Source organism: Poromitra crassiceps, assembly GCF_964638095.1.
Source record: "Poromitra crassiceps genome assembly, chromosome: 13".
In the NCBI taxonomy this organism is placed as follows: Eukaryota; Metazoa; Chordata; class Actinopteri; order Beryciformes; family Melamphaidae; genus Poromitra; species Poromitra crassiceps.
Genome location: NC_139644.1, coordinates 41,577,376 through 41,604,099, shown reverse-complemented (window position 1 = coordinate 41,604,099; position 26,724 = coordinate 41,577,376). Strand labels below are relative to the sequence as shown.

At 45.0% G+C, this 26,724-nt stretch overlaps 2 protein-coding genes across 3 annotated transcripts in view; one reads left to right on the top strand and one right to left on the bottom strand.

Moving 5' to 3' along the window:
* Nucleotides 1-2,399: 2,399 nt before the first annotated feature.
* Nucleotides 2,400-4,612, top strand: LOC310788566 (retinal cone rhodopsin-sensitive cGMP 3',5'-cyclic phosphodiesterase subunit gamma; the record flags this gene model as incomplete). The annotated part of the gene is made up of 3 exons (XM_083650099.1): nucleotides 2,400-2,548; nucleotides 2,640-2,680; nucleotides 4,536-4,612. 3 exons carry the CDS (start codon nucleotides 2,400-2,402, stop codon nucleotides 4,610-4,612), a joined length of 267 nt encoding a protein of 88 aa, XP_083506225.1.
* Nucleotides 4,613-7,316: 2,704 nt separating this feature from the next.
* The window catches only part of clcn7 (chloride channel 7), a 45,288-nt gene continuing 25,880 nt past the window's right edge, over nucleotides 7,317-26,724 (bottom strand). For both annotated transcript variants that reach the window (XM_083650297.1, XM_083650298.1), the window contains 9 exons: nucleotides 25,743-25,915; nucleotides 19,255-19,306; nucleotides 17,640-17,767; nucleotides 14,306-14,391; nucleotides 13,531-13,663; nucleotides 12,727-12,786; nucleotides 10,655-10,831; nucleotides 10,195-10,275; nucleotides 7,317-9,658 (listed from right to left, as the gene is read on the bottom strand). In XM_083650297.1, coding sequence (XP_083506423.1) covers nucleotides 9,572-9,658; nucleotides 10,195-10,275; nucleotides 10,655-10,831; nucleotides 12,727-12,786; nucleotides 13,531-13,663; nucleotides 14,306-14,391; nucleotides 17,640-17,767; nucleotides 19,255-19,306; nucleotides 25,743-25,915 — 977 coding nt within the window. In that variant the 3' untranslated portion in view covers nucleotides 7,317-9,571. The remainder of the gene's footprint in view (nucleotides 9,659-10,194; nucleotides 10,276-10,654; nucleotides 10,832-12,726; nucleotides 12,787-13,530; nucleotides 13,664-14,305; nucleotides 14,392-17,639; nucleotides 17,768-19,254; nucleotides 19,307-25,742; nucleotides 25,916-26,724) is intronic.

Here is a 26,724-nt window from a genome sequence, read left to right as displayed (position 1 = left end):
CTCCGCAAGGCTCCGTGCGGACGGTTTTCGCCTGGCCGTGCGCACCCCGAATTTTGTAACTACACGGACACGGATGCGGACGCGGCTGGGCGTACAAAGTGGAGTTTTCAAGACTCGCGCTCAATTCCGCGAGCAGAAACCCGCACAGAGAGGAGAGGGAGAGGGACAAGTAGTGTTAGCATAATCAGGACACGTTAAATTCAACACGTCATGCAAAATGATGCTCCTGTCTATTGTCACTCGATGCTGTAGCCTACTCTTAAAAGTATGAGAGAGACAAAGGGGTAGAGGAAGACATTTAAAAGTATGAGAGAGACAAAGGGGTAGAGGAAGACATTTAAAAGTATGAGAGAGACAAAGGGGTAGAGGAAGACATTTAAAAGTATGAGAGAGACAAAGGGCTAGAGGAAGACATTTAAAAGTATGAGAGAGACATTAGACTCTCATTATGGCACAGTCTCAGATTTGTGAAACCTATTGCTGATTTGTGAAAATGCTCTAATTGCATTTTTCAGTGGATTTTGAGCATCTACCGAATAAAACTAACCTTGCTTGCAAGATGGATAACCTCGCGAGATCAAAAGAGATTATCTCGACGTAATCCATCTTGTCATGCACAGGCAGTTAAGATGATTGGCCGAACCATGCCGGCTTGACGAATCAGCGGCAGCCTTAGGCGGGCTTAGGCTCGTCTGGGCAAGTAGTGGGTACATGGTCTTTGTAGTTCTTTTCACTCGTCAACATGGCTGCCGCCGCGGAAGTGACAGGCAGTCTGAATGAAATTGAATGTAACGTTCCCAATTCTATGTATTAAATTCTAAAAAACGACCCTCAACATTTGGGAAGGCCACACAACTAGTTCGTTATAATCGAACGCCATGCTTCGAAGGCGACTTTACGACGATGAGGACGGTGAGGACTCAATCAATGATAGACTACCACGGAGATCAGGCACAGGCACCTTCCTCCGGTCGCAAACGTGACTTCAGAGGCATGGCGATCTGATTGGTTGAAGTTAACACGCACCAGCGGTGATAGACAGATGGGTCATCCAATCACCTGCCAAGTAGCTTGGAAAAAGTGCCCGCCTCCGTCAGCAGGTTGGATTACTGCATTGCCAGATGGACTGGTTTAGTGAAATGTAATGTGAAGGTAAACCGTCCATCTGGCAGCGTCAGGTTAGCATAAAACCAGGTCCAACTCAAAGACCATTACTCTTATTCAGGAGCTTGACGGACTGATGACTGGAGGTGCAGCTGTTCGTCTGAGTGTAGTGGTTTTTAATCTGGACCTGGGTGGTAAAGAAACAGTGAAATCAGCATTTTCTTTTTCAGTTTTCAGTTCTGTATGCTCTGATGAAGGTCTTCCTGACCGAAAGCTCACAATAAATGTGAATTTTAGTGCAAATTTAAGTGTGCGGAAAGCCCTTCTTTCATTGCTTTTTCAGTTTTCACAAATAGAATAAACGTTTCACAAATCTGAGACTGTGCCATAATGAGAGTCTAATGTCCTCTTTGTAATCTAGGCCAGGTTTGAAAAGAATAAGAGTAATGGTCTTTGAGGTGGACCTGGTTTTATGCGGTCTAGATGCTCAAAATCCACTGAAAAATGCAATTAGAGCATTTTCACAAATCAGCAATAGGTTCCACAAATCTGAGACTGTGCCATAATGAGAGTCTAATGTCCCCTTTGTAATCTAGGCCAGGTTTGAAAATAATAAGTGTAATGGTCTGTGAGTTGGACGTGGTTTTATGCGGTCTAGATGGGCAAAAGCTGTGAAATCAACTCTTTTTTCCAGCTGTTTACACCAATAGGAGAACCTTTTTGAGGTCAATAAGAATTGCATGCAACATTAAAAACGAAAAAAATGCAGGATTCTTTCTATAATGTATTCTCATTACATATCCCCCTATATACCTATGTTTTCCAGTTCATGAACTCGCTTGAAAATGGTCGAACCACGCCATCTAGAGGCGTTATTCCACTTTTTAAGGTGGACTGGAAAATTCCAATCGGGAGCTGCGAATCGGATGCCAACTTCAGCGTCGTGTTGAGTGATTGGTTTCAGTGTCACTGGATCTAAATGTTGGGAGGGCGGAGGGGAGGTGTAGTCGGGAGGTATTTAAACCTTATTAAGCCTGCAGATCTCAGCTGCTTGAACAACACCAGCGCAACTGAAGAAGAGAGAGAAGAGAGGGAGGCTGAAAGAGAAAAAAAAGAGGAAAACTGGAGAGGAAGAGGAAGACAGAGAGAGAGACATCTTTAAGAAAAAGAGAGTTCATTCAGAAAGACTGCGTAAGAAATTGAGGCACCTCCACCTACGAGGTCCCGGAGTAGATTGTTTCAAGAGAAGCGGGCCGGTGCCAAACGGAGCCAGCGGAGACGAGACGGCAGTCGCTATGATCAGCTCCGCCTTGGACGTCAGCGAGGGCACGGCCCCCACCAAGGTGACGGGCGGCCCCACCACGCCCCGAAGAGGACCCCTCAAGTTCAAACAGAGGACAGCCCCAAAGTTCAAGAGTAAACCCCCCAAGAAGGGAGTGAAAGGGTAAAGAGGCTTGTGCTTCTCCAATATCCAACAGAAAAGGCTTCTTGTTTGTTAGTTGTGCCTGTGGAAACAAATTTTTTTCTTCTTTCAGATTTGGGGATGACATCCCTGGAATGGATGGGCTCGGGACTGGTGAGCAGACTATCCCTCTCTCCATCTCAGTTTTCCATCGTACAGAAATGAAATCTCACTGTCTCTCCATGAGATCTGGGCTTAATCATATAACCTGATGCTGCCAGATGGATGGGTTTGTTTCAGAGGTGCGTGTCTTTGTTGTGAAAACAACAGCGCCCCCATCTGGCAGGGTCAGGTTAACTTTTTGACCCATCCTACCTGCTTTATATACTGTAATATAAAGTTGTGTCTTATTGTACTGTGAGTCAGCATATATTGTTCTATATAACTTTACATTTGAGACATTCTGCTCACCTGAGATCCAGGGATCCCATACTCACTTGGACATAAAATTCAAGGACTTTTTACCGGCTTCCAATGTCTTGTTTGGGTTCACTTTGATCACTCAAAATGTTTAGTGTTTAAACAAAGATTAAGAATTGACATTGGTCAACATTAGACATGATAGTGGCTACGTTTCTTACTGGTCTTCTCAACTCATGCTGGTGAAATCCTTCATTTTCAAACTACTGCTGCATCAAAACAAATCTCCATGAGACTGAGAACCAGAGCTGAGGCATTGATGAATTTTGGCTCTATATTTTAAAACAAAATCAAGCACTTTCAAAGCCTTCCATTTAGGGATGCACGATATATCGGCAATCATATCGGTATTGGCCGATGTCAGTCATTTTTTAATATATCGGCATCAGTCTGATGTTGCAATGTTAAAGGAGATTTTTTTTTTTTTTTTTACCTGGACCGCTCTCCTCACATTAATTATGATCTGACGACTCACCCGGTGATCTCCGCAGCGTTTCTGACCATCCTACGCATTGTTCTGAGATCAATACTCTCCAATCCAGTCGTAAAATAGAGCTCCGTGAGGGCCAAGTGGCAGCCTGTCTTTCCTGCATCTAAATAGCCAGTTTTATTCCCGTTTTCGCCACATATCGTCATAATCTCATCCCTCAACAACCACCAGACTGATATTTCCCCCCGGGCTGTTCCCTGGAGTCTCCCAGGGATCAAATTACCTCATTCGTGATCTCGGTCACCAAGTCTCGTCAAGTCCCGCGATACTTTCCTGCCGGTTGGCCAACTACCAGCCAAAATCTCCACATCGGGGCATCCCTACCCTACTTCCATTCATTTTCAAAAACCTTTATGGACTGTTTTCATTTTTCCCAAATCCAGAAAGTTTCAGGCAAAGAAACCCTGTACAGTAGATCTCCAACATTAGGAGCAACCTTGAGTGTAGTGTCAAGTCAAGACCAGGGCCAAATGTGTCAGTCAAGACCAGGGCCAAATGTGTCAGTCAAGACCAGGGCCAAATGTGTCAGTCAAGACCAGGGCCAAATGTGTCAAGTCAAGACCAGGGCCAAATGTGTCAGTCAAGACCAGGGCCAAATGTGTCAGTCAAGACCAGGGCCAAATGTGTCAGTCAAGACCAGGGCCAAATGTGTCAGTCAAGACCAGGGCCAAATGTGTCAGTCAAGACCAGGGCCAAATGTGTCAGTCAAGACCAGGGCCAAATGTGTCAGTCAAGACCAGGGCCAAATGGGGTCAAGACTGAGACCAAGACCAAGATCAGAGCAAAATGATGGAAGGTGGACACAGGTTGGACAAGTTGAGTCAACATCCAAATAATGGCCGAGACCAAGACAAGTCAGAGTGAGAGCAGACTCAAGTACTGTAGGTTCCTACAGGCCTGGAAACTGTGCTATGAAAGAGGATTAGGGACACGTGAAAATGTAATTTGAGTTCTGACTTGAAACTCAGAATGTCCAAATTGTGACTTGAATCCTCTTCCGTAGTCCGTACTGTGGCGATATGCAAACGCTGTCTTTCTCTGTTTGTTACCCCCCTGCAGACTACACAGTGGTGTGTCCCTGGGAGGCTTTCAGCCACCTGGAGCTTCATGAACTGGCCCAGTACGGAATCATTTAACAGGAGCAGTTTTCCTCTGAAGAGCAAACAGACTGGATGCAGCCTCGGTCCTGGATCACGTTAGTCCACTCGGCATGCAATCATCTGACTAAAGACACTGTGGCCTTGGAGCAGACCATGCCAGCAGAGTCCTGTCCTCCGGACTAAGCTGCTGCCTGGTAGCCTGAGCGTCTCCAGCCTATGGAGTAAAAAGACTATTAGGGCCACTGTGGGTGAATTCTCTTCTTTTACCACAGCTCAAGGGAGCGGGGGCATATTTTGTAAAAGAAAAGAAAAAGGAAAAAAATATATAATATATATATTATAATTGGAAATTTGCAAGAAAACTACTACAGAAATCTGAGAAAGAAATCAAGAGAACAGTTGTTGTTTTTTCACATTTGTGCATTTCCCCCCCTCACAAATTTCTGACTTTAATCTCAGAAATGTTTTTCTTGCATTTTTGTCCCCTTGTAAATTTCGGATGTGGCTGTGGTGAAAACAAAAAGACGGAAAAAATAACCTACAATGGCAGTCCTCCATGCTTTCAGCCATTTGATTTAGTAGGCATTTATAGCAGTACCACAATAGTGGGTGGAGAAAACTCTTCTTACATGTGTTTTTAGTTTGTTTTGTGAGAAATAACTAGGACTAGGGACCATTTAACAACATCACATTTAACAACAGAAAAGTTCATTTGCAAAAACAGGTAAATGCCATTCTTAAAATGAATAAACAGCCGTTTGATACTCCCTGGACTGCACATAAAAAACATGATTGAGGTGATTTATGTGAAAATGATGAGATGCATATGTTTTAATTATGATTTAATCATAAAAAATATACAACAAATCAAATAATTACAATATAAATTCATCAATATCTCACCACACTATCATTGGAGAGTGGATCGCAGGCACGGGTGAGCCCATGAAGCAGGTGAGACCTCGAGAGAAAACCAATGAGGTATGAAATGAGCAATGAGGAGGAAGGGGGGGGGGGGGGGGGGGGGACAACAACGAGGCACGGGAGCGCTCTGTTTCTAGTATACGGTAATAGAAAACCATAAAAAATACAGATACCTGTTTTTTCAAATTAACTCAGTGTGTGTGTGTAAGCCTTTTCCTGTTGTCAAGTTTACTGTCATCTATGAACAGTAGTTTATGTAAGCCTTTTCCTGTTGTAAAGTTTACTGTCATCTATGAACAGTAGTTTATGTAAGCCTTTTCCTGTTGTCAAGTTTACTGTCATCTATGAACAGTAGTTTATGTAAGCCTTTTCCTGTTGTCAAGTTTACTGTCATCTATGAACAGTAGTTTATGTAAGCCTTTTCCTGTTGTCAAGTTTACTGTCATCTATGAACAGTAGTTTATGTAAGCCTTTTCCTGTTGTCAAGTTTACTGTCATCTATGAACAGTAGTTTATGTAAGCCTTTTCCTGTTGTCAAGTTTACTGTCATCTATGAACAGTAGTTTATGTAAGCCTTTTCCTGTTGTCAAGTTTACTGTCAACAGTAGTTTATGTAAGCATTTTCCTGTTGTCAAGTTTACTGTCATCTATGAACAGTAGTTTATGTAAGCCTTTTCCTGTTGTCAAGTTTACTGTCATCTATGAACAGTAGTTTATGTAAGCCTTTTCCTGTTGTCAAGTTTACTGTCAACAGTAGTTTATGTAAGCCTTTTCCTGTTGTCAAGTTTACTGTCATCTATGAACAGTAGTTTATGTAAGCCTTTTCCTGTTCTCAAGTTTACTGTCATCTATGAACAGTAGTTTATGTAAGCCTTTTCCTGTTGTCAAGTTTACTGTCATCTATGAACAGTAGTTTATGTAAGCCTTTTCCTGTTGTCAAGTTTACTGTCAACAGTAGTTTATGTAAGCCTTTTCCTGTTGTCAAGTTTACTGTCATCTATAAACAGTAGTTTATGTAAGCCTTTTTCTGTTGTAAAGTTTACTGTCATCTATGAACAGTAGTTTATGTAAGCCTTTTCCTGTTGTAAAGTTTACTGTCATCTATGAACAGTAGTTTATGTAAGCCTTTTCCTGTTGTCAAGTTTACTGTCAACAGTAGTTTATGTAAGCCTTTTCCTGTTGTCAAGTTTACTGTCATCTATGAACAGTAGTTTACTGCTCATAACTAAATATGTATAAGCCTATTTTGTTGCTACAAATATGAGATAACTTCATTTCTGAGTTTGTTTGATCCAGATTCTAGTCTACTGAGAGGATATAATAGGCATTTGCTATGTGAGTTATGCATATTTCCACATTTTCATAGCATGTATATCTTGATCTTTGTTTTCGTTTCGTTACCACTGGGTTGCTGAAACACGTCAGTTGATTTGCCCAGTGGTAATTAGAACGAAAACAAGGGAGATATGATTTTTGTCCATTTAAAAGATAACTTTGGAAGTCAAGAAAGTCGCAGTTTGTCGTGAAAGGGAGATTTTGCGTGCTAGAAACCAGCAAAGACAAAGCCTTGTTACACCGGCCATAAGATAGGGCCCACGTGTGTACTTCATGGCACAAATCAAACGGGGGGAAAAGATGTTTCTCTTGCGTCATTCTCCACCACTCATATTTTCCCCCCGACGCTGGTTGGTGTGCTGAAGCAGGACGTGGGCGTGACTTAAAGCTCTCTATACATCTATAGTGTAGCCTATTCTGTTTTGAACTTAGGTAAGAAAAATGAGAGAAGATCAAACAAATCAGTCTGTCGCAAATAGCACATAGGAATAGATCACTTTAAACTTTATTAGTACACAAAAGGGTTCATGGAGTGGTTATAAAATACAGCATAGTCTATATTTTAACATCTAGAACTGTACAAACAAAACAAAGAGCGCTAAGGAGACAAGATTGACACTGATGCCAATTCATGAATGCGTTGAGAAACGCTTCCTGCCGTTTCTCGATTTAAACGGAAGCTACCGAGCAAAGGTTTACATTCGTACAAAGTTGTGGGAGACTTGTGGGTATGTATCAACAATGTAAGAAGAAGAAAAAAAACTTTCAGTAGTAGGTCAAAGTGCAAACATTTGGTGACGATAAAAAGTTCTGAGTGCCATTTCTTACTATTGACAGTATATACACATACTGGTGTATATATATATATACATTCAATAGTGCTGAATAGAAATTGGGAGAGGACAGAGGTACCTTCGAAAGCTCTCGTTTCAGAACAGAACTGATCTGTTTCCAGGTCTGTCATGCTTTAAGTGGCTGTGACTAAATCCTGCCTCAAACTCCATCTTGTGGCCAAATGAGATAAAGTATATTCAAATAAATCTCCACTCCTTTCTCAGCACGCTCTGAAGCCACTGAAGCTTTCTCAGCACGCTCTGGCCACTGAAGCTTTCTCAGCACGCTCTGGCCACTGAAGCGGTATCTTGAATCGCCTTTCGTGCAGAGAGACAACGGCCATCGTACCCAAACTTTCATATTAAACCCAGACTCTGTCTCAGCAAACTCTAGTATTCAACATCAACAATAAATAATTATATTCTTTCACACAGTGCAAAAATAGAACAAACAAAAGAAAAACAGCTGATGTGACCATGAAAGCAGTACCATGAAAGTGTGACCAAATCTGTTAATGTTATAAACTACTGGTCGATAATCATCACATTGTCCAGCAATATTACTTCATAAAGGGGTAGGTTTAACTCGTGATGTAATGATATTGACAAAATAATTAAATATTTCAAGTTACTACAGTCTTCTGATATTATGGCATCATCAGTTTACACCAGTTGTGAAGTAATACTGGCTAGTTAATGTAATAATGTTCTTATACCATGTGGGAATTCTTTGCATTAACCCATTGATACCTGATGCAGCATTTGCGCGTATATCCCTCATTTGTGTGTGTATCCCTTTAAGACCGCAAACTGGTCTTAAAGGGATACACACACAAATGCTGCATCAGGTATCAATGGGTTAACACACGTTTATTACATTTTCACCCCATTTAGAGGGACATTTGATGACATATTGGCGGAATAGGACCAAGAACAAGACCCAATCTCCATTTACAGAAGAGAGGTGCAGATTGTTGAGGAGAACACAGCAAAGCTAAATGTTTACTGCTGACCAGCTGTCAGGGATTCAACTTCAAGGCTATTTCTTTTCATCTAATTCATTTCAAACGCTGTTCTCTCTCATCTAGGTGGCAAAGTGGATGTTTGTTTGTTTGTTTTGTTTTTAATCTCGAGGCGTCCTTTAACTGTATATCTACGTATTTGACCCAGCTCATAAAATGTCTGAGTCAGGTCTAGGAAAGCTTCTACTGTAAGGAGAGGAAAAAGGTCACATTATCCACATGATGTAAACTACCCCCCCCCCCCATGTCATTAGTTTTCGGTCTTTTCTGTCTCAAATACTGCCAGAGAATACATTCAATTCAATGGCCACCAAACTAATTAGGACAAATGGAAGTCATCTCTCACACCCCTGGGTCAAAATCTTTTCAAAACAAATCATTCATTAAGAAAACATTTGTTAACAAAAAGGTGTTTCAGACAGGGTTTACCACGGCAGGGTTTACCAAGGCAATTCGTGGGTCAGGGGAAGGTAAAGAGTTTTTCCTTCAAGCCTGTAGTTAAGATAATAATCTAGTTTAAAACCATATATTTATAAACCACATAAAAATGCATAGGAATGTGTATGATGTTAAATGTGTTTGTTTTTTCTGTTTTTGTTTTGGTAATGAGCCAGACCTGTGGATGGGGTGTTGTCGCTGAGGGGTTTGTCACAGCAACCGTTTTGGCATCAGAGAATGACAGTGACCTCTGAACCCTGACGCCGTTCTGGCGGGCTGCATAGCTGGGGGTCAGCGGGTAACGAGGCAACATGTGAACATGGTCATAGTCCGTGTGTGCGTGGGGTGTGTGTCGGTATGCGAGGCGAGTCAAGTCCAGTGTGTGTGTGTGTGTGTGTGTGTGTGTGTGTGTGTGTGTGCGTGCACATATGTGTGGGTGTGTACTATGTCTGTGCCAGCTGTAGCTCCTCCAGTCCGTGTTTGCCCAGGTGATATCTCGCCAAGTCTTTCCGGGTCACCAGTCCAACCACCTGGAAAGAGGTGTCATCATCATCATCATCATCATCATCATCTCCAATCCTAGCATTCACTCCATTTTGTAAATGGGAAAAATGATCAACGTGCCACAAACATATTGTTTAAATGGACTGCATTTATATTGCGCTTTTCTAGTCTATCGACCACTCAAAGCACTTTGCAACACTTGCCTACATTCACTTAGACACACACACACACACACACACACACACACACACACACACACACACACACACACACACACACACACACACACACACACACACAGAATGGAAAATTCAATTCAATAAATATAATAGACATTTTGAATAGAAGTTTTGTGGTAACTAACTAGCTCAGTTAACCTGTGGGCCAGATTATCATGATTGACATAGAATGCATTAAAACAATATTAACTTATTTGCTATCCAGTCAGAAATGTATGCATGCACAGACATACAGTATGCAGGAAATTAGCGGATGCTTGTATGGTGAAATACACATAAGGCCAGACAGAAACAAGCACACACCCACACACACACACACACACCTTGTTCTCGTCGTCCACCACCACCAGGTGCCTCAGTCCCAGCGCTCTGAACAGCTTAAAGACGCGAGGCAGAGACGTCTCCTGCACACACAGAGGGCTCCTTTAATAACATGTTGTGACTTTTCCTCCTGCATTCATTTCAAAGCATGGACATGATATCTATGGCATCCATCTTGAATAATGACACTATCTTTCGTTATTATCCGACCAAAATCTAGGTAATGTACCAAGTTTAGCATGAAAATCAATTTAATCGAGTCATACTTGGCTTGGATTCAATCAAAAGTACAAAGTTTATATCTAAACACCCACAGAGCAAAGGCCTAAAGACACAGTGTGTGTGTGTGTGTGCATGTGTATGTGTGCGTGTAGTTGCGTGTGCCGTCTGTGTGTGTGTGTGTGTGTGTGCATGTGCGTGCGTGCACTTGCGTGTGCCGTCTGTGTGTGTGTGTGTGTGTACCTGTGGCACTGTGTAAGGTGTGGGGTTCATGAACTCGGTGAGGTCCATCATACACTCCCTCTCGTCCTGGGACACGTGGATGCTCTGGATGGGGGGGAAGCGGGGGTAGGCGTCCCTGAAGTCCTTCAGCTGGAGCTTCCTCTGGGTCAGTCTGGACCGGGCCAGCTCCACAAACACCTGGGTGGGACACACACACCGACACACAGTACAGCCACGGGGAGGGAGGGAGAACCAGGGACTCAGAAACGCTATGCATTGCAATGTACATACTGTAAACGCGTCGGAGGCACCGACATCACTTGTGTTTTTGCTTATTGTTGGAGTTGAGTGGGCTCCGAGTATACGATTTTCATTGCAGGTAACTGAATGCATTGTTGCCAGTATATGACAATAAACTTCTACAATGTCCAAACAGCTGTCATCTAGCTGCTTTTTAGTTACATTTGAATTATCACAACAATGACTACGTTTACATGGATAGCAATAACCTCACTATTGGGCGTATTCTAGATAAGCTGTTCCCATGTGCAGTGTTGGCTAGTGGCGAAGCTACTAGCTTAACTACATTTCTCAGTAGCGTGGTGGTAACTTAACTACATTTCTCTGTAGTGTGGTGGTAACTTAACTACATTTCTCAGTAGCGTGGTGGTAACTTAACTACATTTCTCTGTAGTGTGGTGGTAACTTAACTACATTTCTCAGTAGCGTGGTGGTAACTTAACTACATTTCTCAGTAGCGTGGTGGTAACTTAACTACATTTCTCAGTAGCGTGGTGGTAACTTAACTACATTTCTCAGTAGCGTGGTGGTAACTTAACTACATTTCTCAGTAGCGTGGTGGTAACTTAACTACATTTCTCAGTAGTGTGGTGGTAACTTAACTACATTTCTCAGTAGCGTGGTGGTAACTTAACTACATTTCTCAGTAGCGTGGTGGTAACTTAACTACATTTCTCAGTAGCGTGGTGGTAACTTAACTACATTTCTCAGTAGCGTGGTGGTAACTTAACTACATTTCTCAGTAGCGTGGTGGTAACTTAACTACATTTCTCAGTAGCGTGGTGGTAACTTAACTACATTTCTCAGTAGCGTGGTGGTAACTTAACTACATTTCTCAGTAGCGTGGTGGTAACTTAACTACATTTCTCTGTAGTGTGGTGGTAACTTAACTACATTTCTCAGTAGCGTGGTGGTAACTTAACTACATTTCTCAGTAGCGTGGTGGTAACTTAACTACATTTCTCAGTAGCGTGGTGGTAACTTAACTACATTTCTCAGTAGCGTGGTGGTAACTTAACTACATTTCTCAGTAGCGTGGTGGTAACTTAACTACATTTCTCAGTAGCGTGGTGGTAACTTACCGTAACTACATTTCTCAGTTGCGTGGTGGTAACTTAACTACATTTCACTGGGGATAGCTTCAATGTAGTCAAGCTATATTTTAATTGTAGAGTAGCTGGTAGTTTAGCTCACTACATTTTCCAAGTAGCTTATTGCCCAACACTGTATAAATCTAGAAATAGGTTCGTTTAAAAAGTGTTTTCCTATAGAGATATGATTCCTCTCTGCAAATTCTGTACAGTAAGTATTTTGTCCCCATGAATAGCAACCGTAGGCCTATTCCAGATGTGCTGGAATTCCATTTTCTTGATCACTGAGATCAAATTGATTTGGCAATATATATATATATTTATATATATATATATATATATATACATACATATATATATAGCTTTGGTGTACAGTAGCAAGCTACTTTTATTTTGGCATGTACCTGTAGCCTGTAGCTTAGGTTGCTACATTTCACTGGGGATAGCTTCAAAGTAGTGAAGCTATATTTTAATGTAGAGTAGCTGGTAGCTTAGCTTACTACATTTTCCAAGTAGCTTGCCCAACACTGCCCATGTGTTGCTTATAGAACTGTCCATGTAAATGCAGTCAATGATGTATCGGAAAATACTTTGTCTCTTCTACATGCACACACAACAGTAGGCGTCATCTCGCATACAAAAATGCAACAGAAAACGTACCACTTCCTCTCACTCAAACACAGCACATATCACTCATCTCACCTTGTGTTTGAGGAGAACGATGAGTTGCGAGCGTAGGATGAGGCCGCACAGCTTGGCTGGCTGAGGGAGAGAGGGGGAGAGAGGAAGGGGTGATGGATCAGAGAGGAGGGGATGATTATACAGATATACACAGCATCTTCAATCTGTTGACATGTTGGCGTCTGGGTAGTTTAGCGGTAAATTCCCTGCCTACCAACCCAAGGGTCACAGGTTCGCGCCCCCGTGTTAGCTCCGGCTTGGTCGGGCGTCCATACAGGCACGATTAGCTGTGTCCTGCGGGTGGGAAGCCGGATTGAGGGTATGTGTCCTGGTCGCTGCACTAGCGCCTCCTCTGGTCGGTCAGTCGGGATGCCTGGGCGGGGCGGAAGAGAACTGGTGCGAATAGCGTGATCCTCCCACGTGCTACGTCCTGCCCATTGATAGTATATATAGTGGTCCTGCCGGTGAAGCTCCCTGCTGTCAGGTGAAAAGACTGCAACTGCGCATGTGTCGGAGGAAGCATGGTGCTAGTCTATGGTTCTCCCAGCAGAGGGGGTGGAAACTGGCCAAGTACAATTGGCGAGAAAATGGGGGGGAAATCAGAAGAAAAATCTGTCAAGATGTTCGATGCATTCTAGGAGGGATTTTGTGATCCCGTGTTGTCATTTACCTTTCCTTCCTTTTCCCTACATTTCATTTCTCTCCATTTTCTGACATTTTAGAGAGCAAACAATTCATTGATTTACATAGAAAATAATTGACAGATTAATGGACAGTGAGAATAATCGTTTGTTGCAGCCAAGCCCAGGCCATCGCAAAATGTACCTCGTCGCTACCGGCATCGTGCACGACGACAGGGAAGCCGTTGTGATTGGTTGAGGTGTTGCTGAGGACGTCAACGATGGTTCCCACCTTGTCTATCCTGTTGAGACAGGTGACTGGAGAACTCATCACCTCTCTGGATAGAGAGAGAGAGAGGCGAGAGACAGAGACAGAGAGAGGAGAGAGGGAAGAGACAGAGAGAGGAGAGAGGGAAGAGACAGAGACAGAGAGAGGGAAGAGACAGAGAGAGGAGAGAGGGAAGAGACAGAGACAGAGAGAGGAGAGAGAGAGAGAGAGAGAAAGAGTGAGAGAGGCAAGAGACAGAGACAGAGAGAGGAGAGAGAGAGAGAGGCGAGAGACAGAGACAATGAGAGGAGAGAGAGAGAGATAGAGAGAGGCGAGAGACAGAGACAGAGAGAGGAGAGAGAGAGAGAGGCGAGAGACAGAGACAGAGAGAGGAGAGAGAGAGAGAGGCGAGAGACAGAGACAGAGAGAGGAGAGAGGGAAGAGGGTGAGGATGACGACGGCGGGGTGAGGAGCGTAATGATGAAGGGTAAAAAAGAAAAGGGAGAAAAGGGATGAGAGAGAATGATGGAGAGAAAAACAAGTAATAAAGCTTGATTTATATAGAATTTAGTGCTTTACAAGAAATAATAAGTTGTTGTAAAAAATATAATAATATTACATGGTGCCTGGATGGTTTATATCTCAGTTACTTAGCATTCATCCAATCAGAAAAGCTCTTACTTGGCTATTAAAAAATCAGAGAGGATCTTACCTGGCAGTTAACCAATGGGAAGTGGCAGGAGCCTCCCAGTGCAGGAAGGGGACGCTCTGCAGCTTGATGTGGATGTCATACAGACCCTGGGGGCGGGAACAAAGAGGTTACACACTCTGTTGGGCCTTTTCCATACAAATGTGATGGCCTGGCCTGGCCTGGCCTGGCCTGGCCTGGCCTGGCCTGGCCTGGCCTGGCACGGCAGCCTAGCGCGGCTGGGATTTGCATTTCCATTACAACAGGGCTACCCGCTTGAAGGTGTGTCTTTAACTGATGTGCTTGTCAAAAAGCAGTGCGCTGTAACGTTACCAGCGGGCTGCGTTACCATGAACACACCGATCGTTCCATTTGGGACAATAATGGATTGGATTGGATGTATTGGATAATAACGTGCAGACACTGCGGCGCTAATTCATGGCGCTGTCGCTCTAAGTAACTAGACTAAGTAACCAACTAGATTTTGGTCATTATGTGTATGAAGAGGCGTCGATGTTGCCGGACCGGCACAGCTGTAAAAGAGGCTGGATCAACTACAAAAATGCACGTGGGTGTGATGATGGGGCCTTGGTTTCATTGTGACCAATTAGAGGAGCTAATTTCATCCCTTTAAATATCAGTGTCCCAGGGCAAGGAGCACTTCTCACAGGAGGAAATTAACCTGCTCATAAGAGATGTCTTCTCACAGGAGGAAATTAACCTGCTCATAAGAGATGTCTTCTCACTGGAGGAAATGGACCTGCTCATAAGAGATGTCTTCTCACTGGAGGAAATGGACCTGCTCATAAGAGATGTCTTCTCACTGGAGGAAATGGACCTGCTCATAAGAGATGTCTTCTCACTGGAGGAAATGGACCTGCTCATAAGAGATGTCTTCTCACTGGAGGAAATGGACCTGCTCATAAGAGATGTCTTCTCACTGGAGGAAATGGACCTGCTCATATGAGATGTCTTCTCACTGGAGGAAATGAACCTGCTCATAAGAGATGTCTTCTCACTGGAGGAAATGGACCTGCTCATAAGAGATGTCTTCTCACTGGAGGAAATGAACCTGCTCATAAGAGATGTCTTCTCACTGGAGGAAATGAACCTGCTCATAAGAGATGTCTTCTCACAGGAGGAAATGGACCTGCTCATATGAGATGTCTTCTCACTGGAGGAAATTAACCTGCTCATGAGAGATGTCTTCTCACTGGAGGAAATGGACCTGCTTATGAGAGATGTCTTCTCACTGGAGGAAATGGACCTGCTTATGAGAGATGTCTTCTCACTGGAGGAAATGAACCTGCTCATAAGAGATGTCTTCTCACTGGAGGAAATGGACCTGCTCATAAGAGATGTCTTCTCACTGGAGGAAATGAACCTGCTCATAAGAGATGTCTTCTCACTGGAGGAAATGAACCTGCTCATAAGAGATGTCTTCTCACTGGAGGAAATGGACCTGCTTATGAGAGATGTCTTCTCACTGGAGGAAATGAACCTGCTCATAAGAGATGTCTTCTCACTGGAGGAAATGGACCTGCTCATAAGAGATGTCTTCTCACTGGAGGAAATGAACCTGCTCATAAGAGATGTCTTCTCACTGGAGGAAATGGACCTGCTCATAAGAGATGTCTTCTCACTGGAGGAAATGAACCTGCTCATAAGAGATGTCTTCTCACTGGAGGAAATGAACCTGCTCATAAGAGATGTCTTCTCACTGGAGGAAATGGACCTGCTCATAAGAGATGTCTTCTCACTGGAGGAAATGGACCTGCTCATAAGAGATGTCTTCTCACTGGAGGAAATGGACCTGCTCATAAGAGATGTCTTCTCACTGGAGGAAATGGACCTGCTCATAAGAGATGTCTTCTCACTGGAGGAAATGGACCTGCTCATAAGAGATGTCTTCTCACTGGAGGAAATGGACCTGCTTATAAGAGATGTCTTCTCACTGGAGGAAATGGACCTGCTTATAAGAGATGTCTTCTCACTGGAGGAAATGGACCTGCTCATAAGAGATGTCTTCTCACTGGAGGAAATGGACCTGCTCATAAGAGATGTCTTCTCACTGGAGGAAATGAACCTGCTCATAAGAGATGTCTTCTCACTGGAGGAAATGGACCTGCTTATAAGAGATGTCTTCTCACTGGAGGAAATGGACCTGCTTATAAGAGATGTCTTCTCACTGGAGGAAATGGACCTGCTCATAAGAGATGTCTTCTCACTGGAGGAAATGGACCTGCTCATAAGAGATGTCTTCTCACTGGAGGAAATGGACCTGCTTATATGAGATGTCTTCTCACTGGAGGAAATGGACCTGCTCATAAGAGATGTCTTCTCACTGGAGGAAATGGACCTGCTCATAAGAGATGTCTTCTCACTGGAGGAAATGGACCTGCTTATAAGAGATGTCTTCTCACTGGAGGAAATGGACCTGCTCATAAGAGATGTCTTCTCACTGGAGGAAATGGACCTGCTTATATGAGATGTCTTCTCACTGGAGGAAATGGACCTGCTCATATGAGATGTCTTCTCACTGGAGGAAATGGACCTGCTTATATGAGATGTCTTCTCACTGGAGGAAATGGACCTGCTCATAAGAGATGTCTTCTCACTGGAGGAAATGGACCTGCTCATACAAGATGAAGGATGAATTCTGGAGCACACGCGAACGGTCAATTTAAGCTATTTATTGTGGTGCAAACAGACTGGTGTTTGGACACAGCAGTAGCGTCTTCCTCAGAGACAAACAGAGACATGGGATGGATGATGGGTTTAAACAGTGCAGACATTCTCTCTGTGTGGAACCTGCTAATCTGTTGTTATTTCAAAGCTGTGCAATAAAAAACATCCTAACAATTTCAACTACCCGCTTGGAGGCGGGTCCGGCGCGTTTTGGCCGAACAGTCGGAGTAGGTGCATATTGGGTGCGGCGCGGCAGGGCACATTAGATTTGGTAAAGGAAAGGCAAATCAGCACGGCATGCCCAAAAGTGCCAATGGAAAAGTTCTATGTGTGACTGCGTGTGTGTCCCAGCCCCTTTACTCACCTCTATAAAGTAGTCCCGTACTATCTTTACTCACCTCTATAAAGTAGTCCCCTACTATCTTTACTCACCTCTATAAAGTAATCCCCTACAATCTTTACTCACCTCTATAAAGTAATCCCCTACTATCTTTACTCACCTCGATAAAGTAGTCCCCTACTATCTTTACTCACCTCTATAAAGTAGTCCCCTACTATCTTTACTCACCTCTATAAAGTAGTCCCCTACTATCTTTACTCACCTCTATAAAGTAGTCCCCTACTATCTTTACTCACCTCTATAAAGTAATCCCCTACTATCTTTACTCACCTCGATAAAGTAGTCCCCTACTATCTTGGCGGTCATCAGGACAAGCATGATGGGAAGGCCGTAGGTGACATTTCCTGTGGCTTCTACCATGATGACAGTCAGACTGAGAGTCATCCTCACGATGCCCCCTGCAGAGTGGAGGGCCACATTACAATGACAACACACCATTCTTTTTTATTTTGCATTGGCAATAACATTATTGTGGGTAGTATTAGTACATATTTTATGTAAGGAAATAAAATCTGAATAATGTCAATGTTTGTGTGGAAACTAAACCCGGGCATAAAACCCTTGATGGCACATTGTGAACCACAGATGTAAAAAATAACAATTCATCATCAAACAAGGAGAATACGCAGTGGACGCAGTCAGTTAAAAGTGGAAAGACAACGTGTGTGCACTGCTAGTCCATGAGAGTCTGCACAAGTGCACTTGAAGGCTCTCATTCCAAAACCCTGTAGAACAACTGAAGCTCAATACTCCACTTGCTATTCACTTTAAAAGCAGGCATGATTACATCGTCAAGCTGTTGTCAATTGGAAAGCAAAGGTATTTTGTTACTTAACACGTTCACTGCCAATGACGTGTTTTTACGTCAAACAAAATCCAACGGTTGACTGCCAATGACGTGTTTTTACGTAAAAAAAAAAACGTTTTTTTTTTTTTGACGGTGGGACGTTGATCTAACCCTTTTACGTCTCCTATACCAATATTGGAGGTATTGAATGTGTATAATCTATTTTACCGACCCACTGAGTGGCGACATGTCTCTCCAGAGTAGGAAGAGGCGAGCCAAAACTGGAGGGAAAAGCGCGAGGAAGCCGTTTTCATACTGTAAAATGGATGGCGAAAACGCTTTCACTTTTGCGCTGACGCACAGCGGTGGCAACGGTGGGGGGTTCCAAGAATAGACTGGATGCACACTTTGAAACACGCACCATAAATAAGCCCAGAATCGCAAGAGCTTGATCAGAGCTCTCAACCGAAACGCCAAGAAACGAGCGAAACTCATCCAGCGAGCCCCATCCAGACTGCCAGGCAGCAGCCAGGCAGCAGCAACTCGTTTGTCACAGACCCGCTGCAGAGCCAAGGAGGGCGGAGGAGAATGCCCACGGAGGGAGGAGTTGGAAGCAGAGGGGGGTTTCCTGCTGTTATGGAGGAAATTACTGTTCAAAACTATTGTTTAGATGTCTGACGTCTTACTGATGCCAAAAATTAATGGTTAAAGTGACTGTTCTATCGAATTTCACAAAAAGCCGTTTATCTCAGAATAAATTTTCTGACGCTGAAACCATGCTGTATTCAACTGCTAATGCTTACATAACTACTAACTCTACAAACTAACTCTTTTAGACAGAGAAAGCACACATTCTATTAGTTCTTTTGAGATATTGTGTGTTCACAAAATCCTAACAGAAACGAATCCTCGGCTCTTGAAAGATGAGCCAAAATCCTCAAAAAAAAAACTTGGCAGAAGCTAACTACAGTATTGAAAAACGGCTGGCAGTGAATGTGTTAAGAACTCAAATAACATATAATGCCAATTGTTGTAGAACATTTTTCCTGCTAACCATTGAAAGGACAGAACATTTATTTTTATTGTGGTGATACTCACCTAGCTGAGCTGCAGCTCCAATCAAGGCGTATTTCCCAGGGTCAGCCCAGATCTAACACAAAACACACACAGGGTCAGCCCAGATCTAACACAAAACACACACAGGGTCAGCCCAGATCTAACACAAAACACACGCAGGAATATCAACAAGTATTTGGGTTATTAGTTTGTTTTCTCAGCCAGGGGAAAAAATTGCAAATGAAACACTGAAGAATAATTTGACAGGAATCACACCCCATCTACTGTATGTACCACATTTCTACTCACAAAATCAGAAAGCCCCTTCTACCGTATATTTCTCTTGTATACTTTTCCAGGCACCTCTGTATTATATGGTCATTTCAGAAAGAAATTTAAAGGGGAAATTAAAAAGAGTATAATTTTAGCAATAACTAACTGTAACCTGCTTAAAAATATATTTTTCTAAAAAGTGGAAGTAAAAAAACAACAACAGTGCCAGTTGCACCAACTGAACATAAGTTCAAAATACGGTAGGCTACTTTGAATGTGAAGTCTCACCAAGTCTGAGTTACTACATTTTTAATGGTTGCCCCAACTGAAATAGTTGTCATTGTCACATCAATTTTGACGTTTGTTCTTGCTAGAGGAGCGGGAGGAACAAATCCAGGGCGGTTTACGTTGGCAAAGCTTCCTCCGTGACAGATGACATCCTTAGTGTAATGATTGATTTCTACTTGTGCTTTCCTTTCCCCCAAGCAGAGATATACGCACACATCATCAGAGCCTAAATTAGGCTACATTGTGTAGGCTTCTCCGGTGGTGCATTCAGACTTGCCAATATTATTAATTAATATTATATTATCAGTGGTGTAATGTAACAAAGTAATAATACTTTGTTTACAGTACTAGCGTATCTTTTTGAGAGTATCTCCTGAGTATTTATATTTGTGTCAGCTTTCACTTTCACTTTTACTAACCCTAAATAAAATGTTTACTTTTACTTCATTAGATTACATCAGGGCTCCTAGCTTGCAAGTTACGTTAATCACGATGCACACTTCATTCCAGTTGGTGGCGGTAATTGTTTGTCAACCGCTATAAAACTCGAGATTTCCCCCCCTTCCTGACTGAAAAAAAAAACACCCACTACAGTGATATTTTAGGTTTCTAGGCCTTCACACTCAGAGCCATTGGGAGCTCATCAGCTTTCCTTCCCGGCTACCCACTGATGACATCACAATTGCTTGAGTGACATCACTGATGACATCACAATTGCTCGAGGGACATCACCCTATCAGCCTAATCTTAGGTGGGCTGGCCAGGAGCAGTGGGCAGCTTTCTTGTACAGCGCCTAGGGACAGTCTCCAAATGCTGTGGTCACTGGTCAGATGACAATCTTCTGCATGTTTTTAGTGGGGGTCCATACCGATGTTGTATGGAGGAACCCCAGGGGAGCATGGGGAAAACATGTAAACTCCACACAGAAAGGCCCTTTTGACGAGATAGCCCACTCTCACGACACTGACGACATGGGAGGGACACACCCTCAGCGTCCACAGTACCCCAGGCGGGAATCGAACCCAGGACCTTCTGGTTGTGAGGCGACAGCGCTACCACTGTTCCACCGTGCCCCGAGCTGTTTAGGAACCTGTTTAGGGTGGTGCAGATGATGGACAAGGTGGTTGAATGTGAGATTTCTGTAGGGACAAACAACGTGAAAGGATCTTCCTGCCAAGAACTCCTCAGCACCTTTGTTCCCAATCAGATTGGCTTTCTCATTTCCATCAACAAAAGGCAAGAAGAGCAAGAGAATGAACAAGTTGGCCGGCGTCTGGGAATGTTCATGAATTCACTGCATGTTGAAGAGAAGTCTGAAGATGGCGCCGGGAGAAGGCGACTCGCTAGGGAGCTCTAGTGACTTCATAGACAAATAGGCTTGTATTCCAGTGTAAACGCGTTTTGTTTTGATTTCGTTGCTTCGACTTGCTTTGTAAATATCTATTGTATATAACAGTGTAACTGAATAGTGTAGATAGTGGCGTCTTCGCACTTTTCTTTGCAAGAAACCGCGACGGCGGGGACCCGCTCTGCCCGCTTTGTCCGCTCGCACGCAAAAAACAACAACAAACAACAGCCCCGCGCCCCCGCCATGGAGGCAGAGAACGGAGGCACGGACACCAGAGGATATAACATGGAAATCAGCGTCGGAATAAAATACAACAGGGACGCGCTGATCAAAATCAGGAAAGAACGGATATATCCCAACAGCAACTGGCAAGCTCCAGATCTTACGGATTTTCCTGAACTCAAAAAACAACGCTGGAGGAGGGGGAAGAGAGGGGGGCTTCTCGCCCGCTTGAGGAAGCGTGCGGATAAACCACCTCTCCCAAGCATACTGCTGGCAAATGTTCAATCGCTGGAGAATAAACTTTGTGAACTAAGAGCGCGTGCACAATACCAAAAAGACATAGCGCGATGCAATGTTCTGTGCCTAACGGAAACCTGGCTTACTCCTGACACAACGGACCACTCTATCGCGCTACCAGGATTCAGTGTATTCAGAGGAGACAGAAACGAACAATCCGGTAAGAAGAAGGGAGGGGGCGTATGTCTTATGATTAACGAAAACTGGTGTGTAAACACCACAGACATTGGGAAACACTGCTCAGCAGATCTTGAATATGTAATGGTACAATGCGTGCCGTTCTGGAGTCCGAGGGAATTCACGACAGTCACCATCATGGGTGTATACGTTCCTCCACAAGCGAACGTGACTGTCGCACTGAAAGAGCTGCAACGCGCCATCAGTGCACAGGAGACAAAACAACCCGAAATGGCCCTGGTGGTGACTGGGGATTTTAACAGGGCAAACCTGAGAGGCAGAATGCACACATTGTACCAGCACATTCACTTCCCCACGCGAGGCAGTAACACACTGGACAAATGTTACTCAAACATCCGACATGGCTACAAAGCCGTCCCTCGCCCCCCTTTCGGCAAATCGGACCACGCCTCCATCCTACTTGTACCCAGGTACAAACAAAAACTAAAAAGACAACCCCCAGCATTCCGAACCGCCCACTGCTGGTCAGACCAATCAGACGACATCCTGAGGGACTGCTTTGACCAAGTGGTGTGGGAGGAGTTCAAAGCTGCAGGAGACCTGGGCGAGTATGCAGATACGGTGTCATGCTTCATAAAGAAGTGCACCGACGACATAGTCCCCACAAAAAAAGTCAAAATAATGCCGAACCAAAAGCCTTGGGTCAACAGCGACGTCAGGGCTGCCCTTCACGCCAGGACCACCGCCTTCAGCTCTGGCACAACTGACCAATACAAGCAGGCACAATATGCCCTCCGGACCGCTATAAAAATAGCACGTAGAGATTATGGAAGGCAGCTGGAGTCAAAACTGGACACTAACAACCCCAGACACCTGTGGAGAGGGCTCCATGCTGCCACAGACTTCAAAGAGGTGAAACGACAGAACCCCAGCACGTCACCCACCCTACCGGACGAACTCAACGCGTTCTACGCTAGGTTCGACCCCTCTGCCAGAGCGCCTCCCCTCCTCCCCCCCCCCTCTCCTCCCCCCCATCACCCCCCCCCTCCCTCCTCCCCCCCACCACCCCTCCCCTCCCCACCCCCCCTCCTCTCCTCCCCCCCCACCTCTCCCCCCCCATCACCCCTCTCCTCCCCTCCTCCCCCCCCATCACCTCCCCTCCCCCCTTCCTCCCCCCCACCCCCCTTCCTCCCCCCCACCCCCCGATCACCTCCCCTCCCCCCTTCCTCCCCCCCACCCCTCAGCACCCGCACCCCCCCCCATTCCCACCTAACCACCAACCCCACCCACCCTCCACCCCCCACAGACCGCCCCCTCACCATCACTGAGGATGAAGTGTGCCGGTCGTTCCTGCGTATCAACCCACGCAAGGCGGCCGGCCCGGACGGCATCCCTGGGCGGGTCCTCAAGGCCTGCGCCCACCAGCTGGCAGCCGTGTACACAGACATCTTCAACCAGTCCCTCTCCCTCCGACGAGTTCCCTCCTGCTTCAAGGCAGCAACAATCATCCCCATTCCCAAACAGAAAAAAGTGACCAGCCTCAATGACTGGCGCCCTATAGCCCTCACACCAATAGCCAGCAAGTGCCTTGAAAAGCTGGTCATATCAAAGATCCGTCCCACACTCCCCCCGGACCACGACCCGCTGCAGTTTGCATACCGCCCCAACAGGAGCACAGCGGATGCAGTGGCACACGTGCTCCACACCGCCCTGTCCCACCTGGAGGGGAAGGACACCTATGTGAGAATGCTGTTCGTGGACTACAGCTCAGCATTCAACACCATAGTACCCTCCAGGCTGGTAAGCAAACTCAGGGACCTGGGACTAAACACAGCGATGTGCGACTGGATCCTGGACTTCCTGACAGACCGCCGCCAGGTGGTGAGGGTGGGCAACCTCACCTCCTCCCCGCTGACCATCAGCATAGGAGCACCCCAGGGGTGCGTCTCCAGCCCCTTCTGGTACGACCTCTACACCCACGACTGCGTGGCGACTCAAACTTCAAACACCATCGTGAAGTTTGCAGACGACACAGCAGTCGTGGGGCTGATCTCGGGGGGCGATGAGACGGCCTACAGAGAGGAGGTGAGGGTCCTGGAACAATGGTGCCAGGACAACCACCTCTCTCTGAACGTCTCCAAGACCAAGGAGATCATTGTGGACTACAGGAGAGGGGGGGGCACACACCCCCCAATCACCATCAACGGCACAGTGGTGGAAAGGGTGGACAGCTTCAAGTACCTGGGAGTCAACATCCACCAGGACCTGACCTGGGCCGGCCACACCGCCACTGTTGTCAAAAAGGCCCAACAGCGAATACACGGACTCAGGCGCCTGAAGAAGTTTGGGCTAAGGAAAGAAATCCTCAGGGACTTCTACAGAGGCACCATTGAAAGCCTGCTGACTGGCTGCTTCACCGCCTGGTACGGGAACTGTACCACCATGGACCGCAGGGCGCTACGGAGTAGGGATGGGCATCGAATTTCGAATTTTCGAATAATCGTTGTTATTATCAAGGTCGACTTTTATTATTGAAATTCGAAATTCGAAAAAAAAAAAAAAAAAATTTTTTTTTTTTTTTTTGAGTGAAATGTTGCATTGTCTCCCCTGATTCTAAGTATAGTCAAATCGCTTGGTTTGAGCAAGTAAAACAATTTTTATAAGCATTTTAAGCAAGGTTTATGGAAAAATTAATGGCAGATGAAATCCCATGAAGAGGGAGAGGGGGTGACTTTGGCACCCCTTTGGCACTCAGACCTGAGCCTACTAAATATTTAATGAACCACTCATGATTGTCAAAACTGTTTTTTATTTTCGAAAATGTCAATGTCATGTAACATGTTCTTTACTTCAGTGGTGCAATGCTTGTTTGAGCTAAAAATCCACAGCAGAAGCTTTTTATATTAATTAATAAAGCCGTAGACTTAGAATCAGGGGAGACAATGCAACATTTCACTCACAAAAAAAAAAAAAACATTTTTTTTTTTTTTTTTTTTACATTTTTTTATTTATTTTCGAAATTCGAATTAAATTCGAATTTGGCCAGCGAATTTCGAATAGTGTTTTTGCTAGAAATGCCCATCCCTACTACGGAGGGTGAGGCGCGCGGCCCAGCACGTAACAGGAGACGAGTTGCCAGAACTGCACGAACTGTATAACCAGCGGTGCCTCAGGAGGTCCCTGAAGATCATCAAAGACACAAACCATCCCCACAACAGCCTGTTCTCCCGGCTACCCTCAGGGAGGAGATACAGGGTTCCAAAAACACGCACAAATCGCTTGAGGAACAGTTTCTTCCCGCAGGCCACGAGACTCCTAAATATGCACAAATAGTGCAGTAGTCGTACCGCAGTACCGTACTGCAGCTGCTACTATTACGGATGCCTAACGTTTAATTGTAAATTTAAGTGTATGTTTAATAAGGTGCCTAACGTTTAATTGTAAATTTAAGTGTATGTTTAATAAGGTACATGCTATTTGCACATGTATGTATAAAACGTCGAATTTGGAATGTCTGAACACGTCTAACGTATGCACATGACATGTGCACCTATGTGCAATGAATATGCCACTGTCGTATAAGCCACCGACTTGTCTTATTGCTTATAAGATGCCTATTTCTTATTGCCTTATTGCTGTCTTATTGCTTATTGATGCCTATTTCTTATTGCCTATTACTTATTGCTGTTGCCTATTTGTACTATGTCGTAAACGGAGTCCACTGCACAAGAATTTCACACGTGGTACTTGTACCATGGAGTGACAATAAAAATCTTGAATCTTGAATCTTGATCTAAATGCTTGTTCCATACATTCTTACACTCGCATAGAAACTGCTAGAAAAAAGAAAAGACAGCTTCCAATAGACCTCCCCCACAAACATAGTATTTTCTCATCATCTCAAAGTACATCTGACTTTATTCCACACACACACACACACACACACACACACACACACACACACCGAGCCACTGGACGTGATGGAGGCCAGCAGTATCCCGAACAGTCTCCCCCAGGCTGCTCCGATGAGGAGAGATGGGATGAAGACTCCGGCGGACACCGTCAGGCCGTAGGTCCAGCACGCCAGGATGAAATATGTCAGCGTGAACATGCCCAGGGTCAGAGGGTTGTACGATCCTGTAAGGCAGAGAGAGGAGAGAGGGTAAGGCAGAGAGGAGAGAGAGAGAGAGAGAGGGTAAGGCAGAGAGGAGAGAGAGGGTAAGGCAGAGAGAGGAGAGAGAGGATAAGGCAGAGAGGAGAGAGAGAGGGTAAGGCAGAGAGGAGAGAGAGAGGGTAAGGCAGAGAGGAGAGAGAGGGTAAGGCAGAGAGGAGAGAGAGAGGGTAAGGCAGAGAGGAGAGAGAGGGTAAGGCAGAGAGGAGAGAGAGGGTAAGGCAGGGTAAGGCAGAGAGAGGAGAGAGAGGGTAAGGCAGGGTAAGGCAGAGAGGAGAGAGAGAGGGTAAGGCAGGGTAAGGCAGAGAGGAGAGAGAGAGGGTAAGGCAGGGTAAGGCAGAGAGGAGAGAGAGGGTAAGGCAGAGAGGAGAGAGAGGGTAAGGCAGGGTAAGGCAGAGAGGAGAGAGAGAGGGTAAGGCAGAGAGGAGAGAGAGGGTAAGGCAGGGTAAGGCAGAGAGGAGAGAGAGAGGGTAAGGCAGAGAGGAGAGAGAGAGGGTAAGGCAGAGAGGAGAGAGAGAGGGTAAGGCAGGGTAAGGCAGAGAGGAGAGAGAGAGGGTAAGGCAGAGAGGAGAGAGAGAGGGTAAGGCAGGGTAAGGCAGAGAGGAGAGAGAGAGGGTAAGGCAGAGAGGAGAGAGAGAGGGTAAGGCAGGGTAAGGCAGAGAGGAGAGAGAGAGGGTAAGGCAGGGTAAGGCAGAGAGAGAGAGGGTAAGGCAGAGAGGAGAGAGAGAGGGTAAGGCAGGGTAAGGCAGAGAGGAGAGAGAGAGGGTAAGGCAGA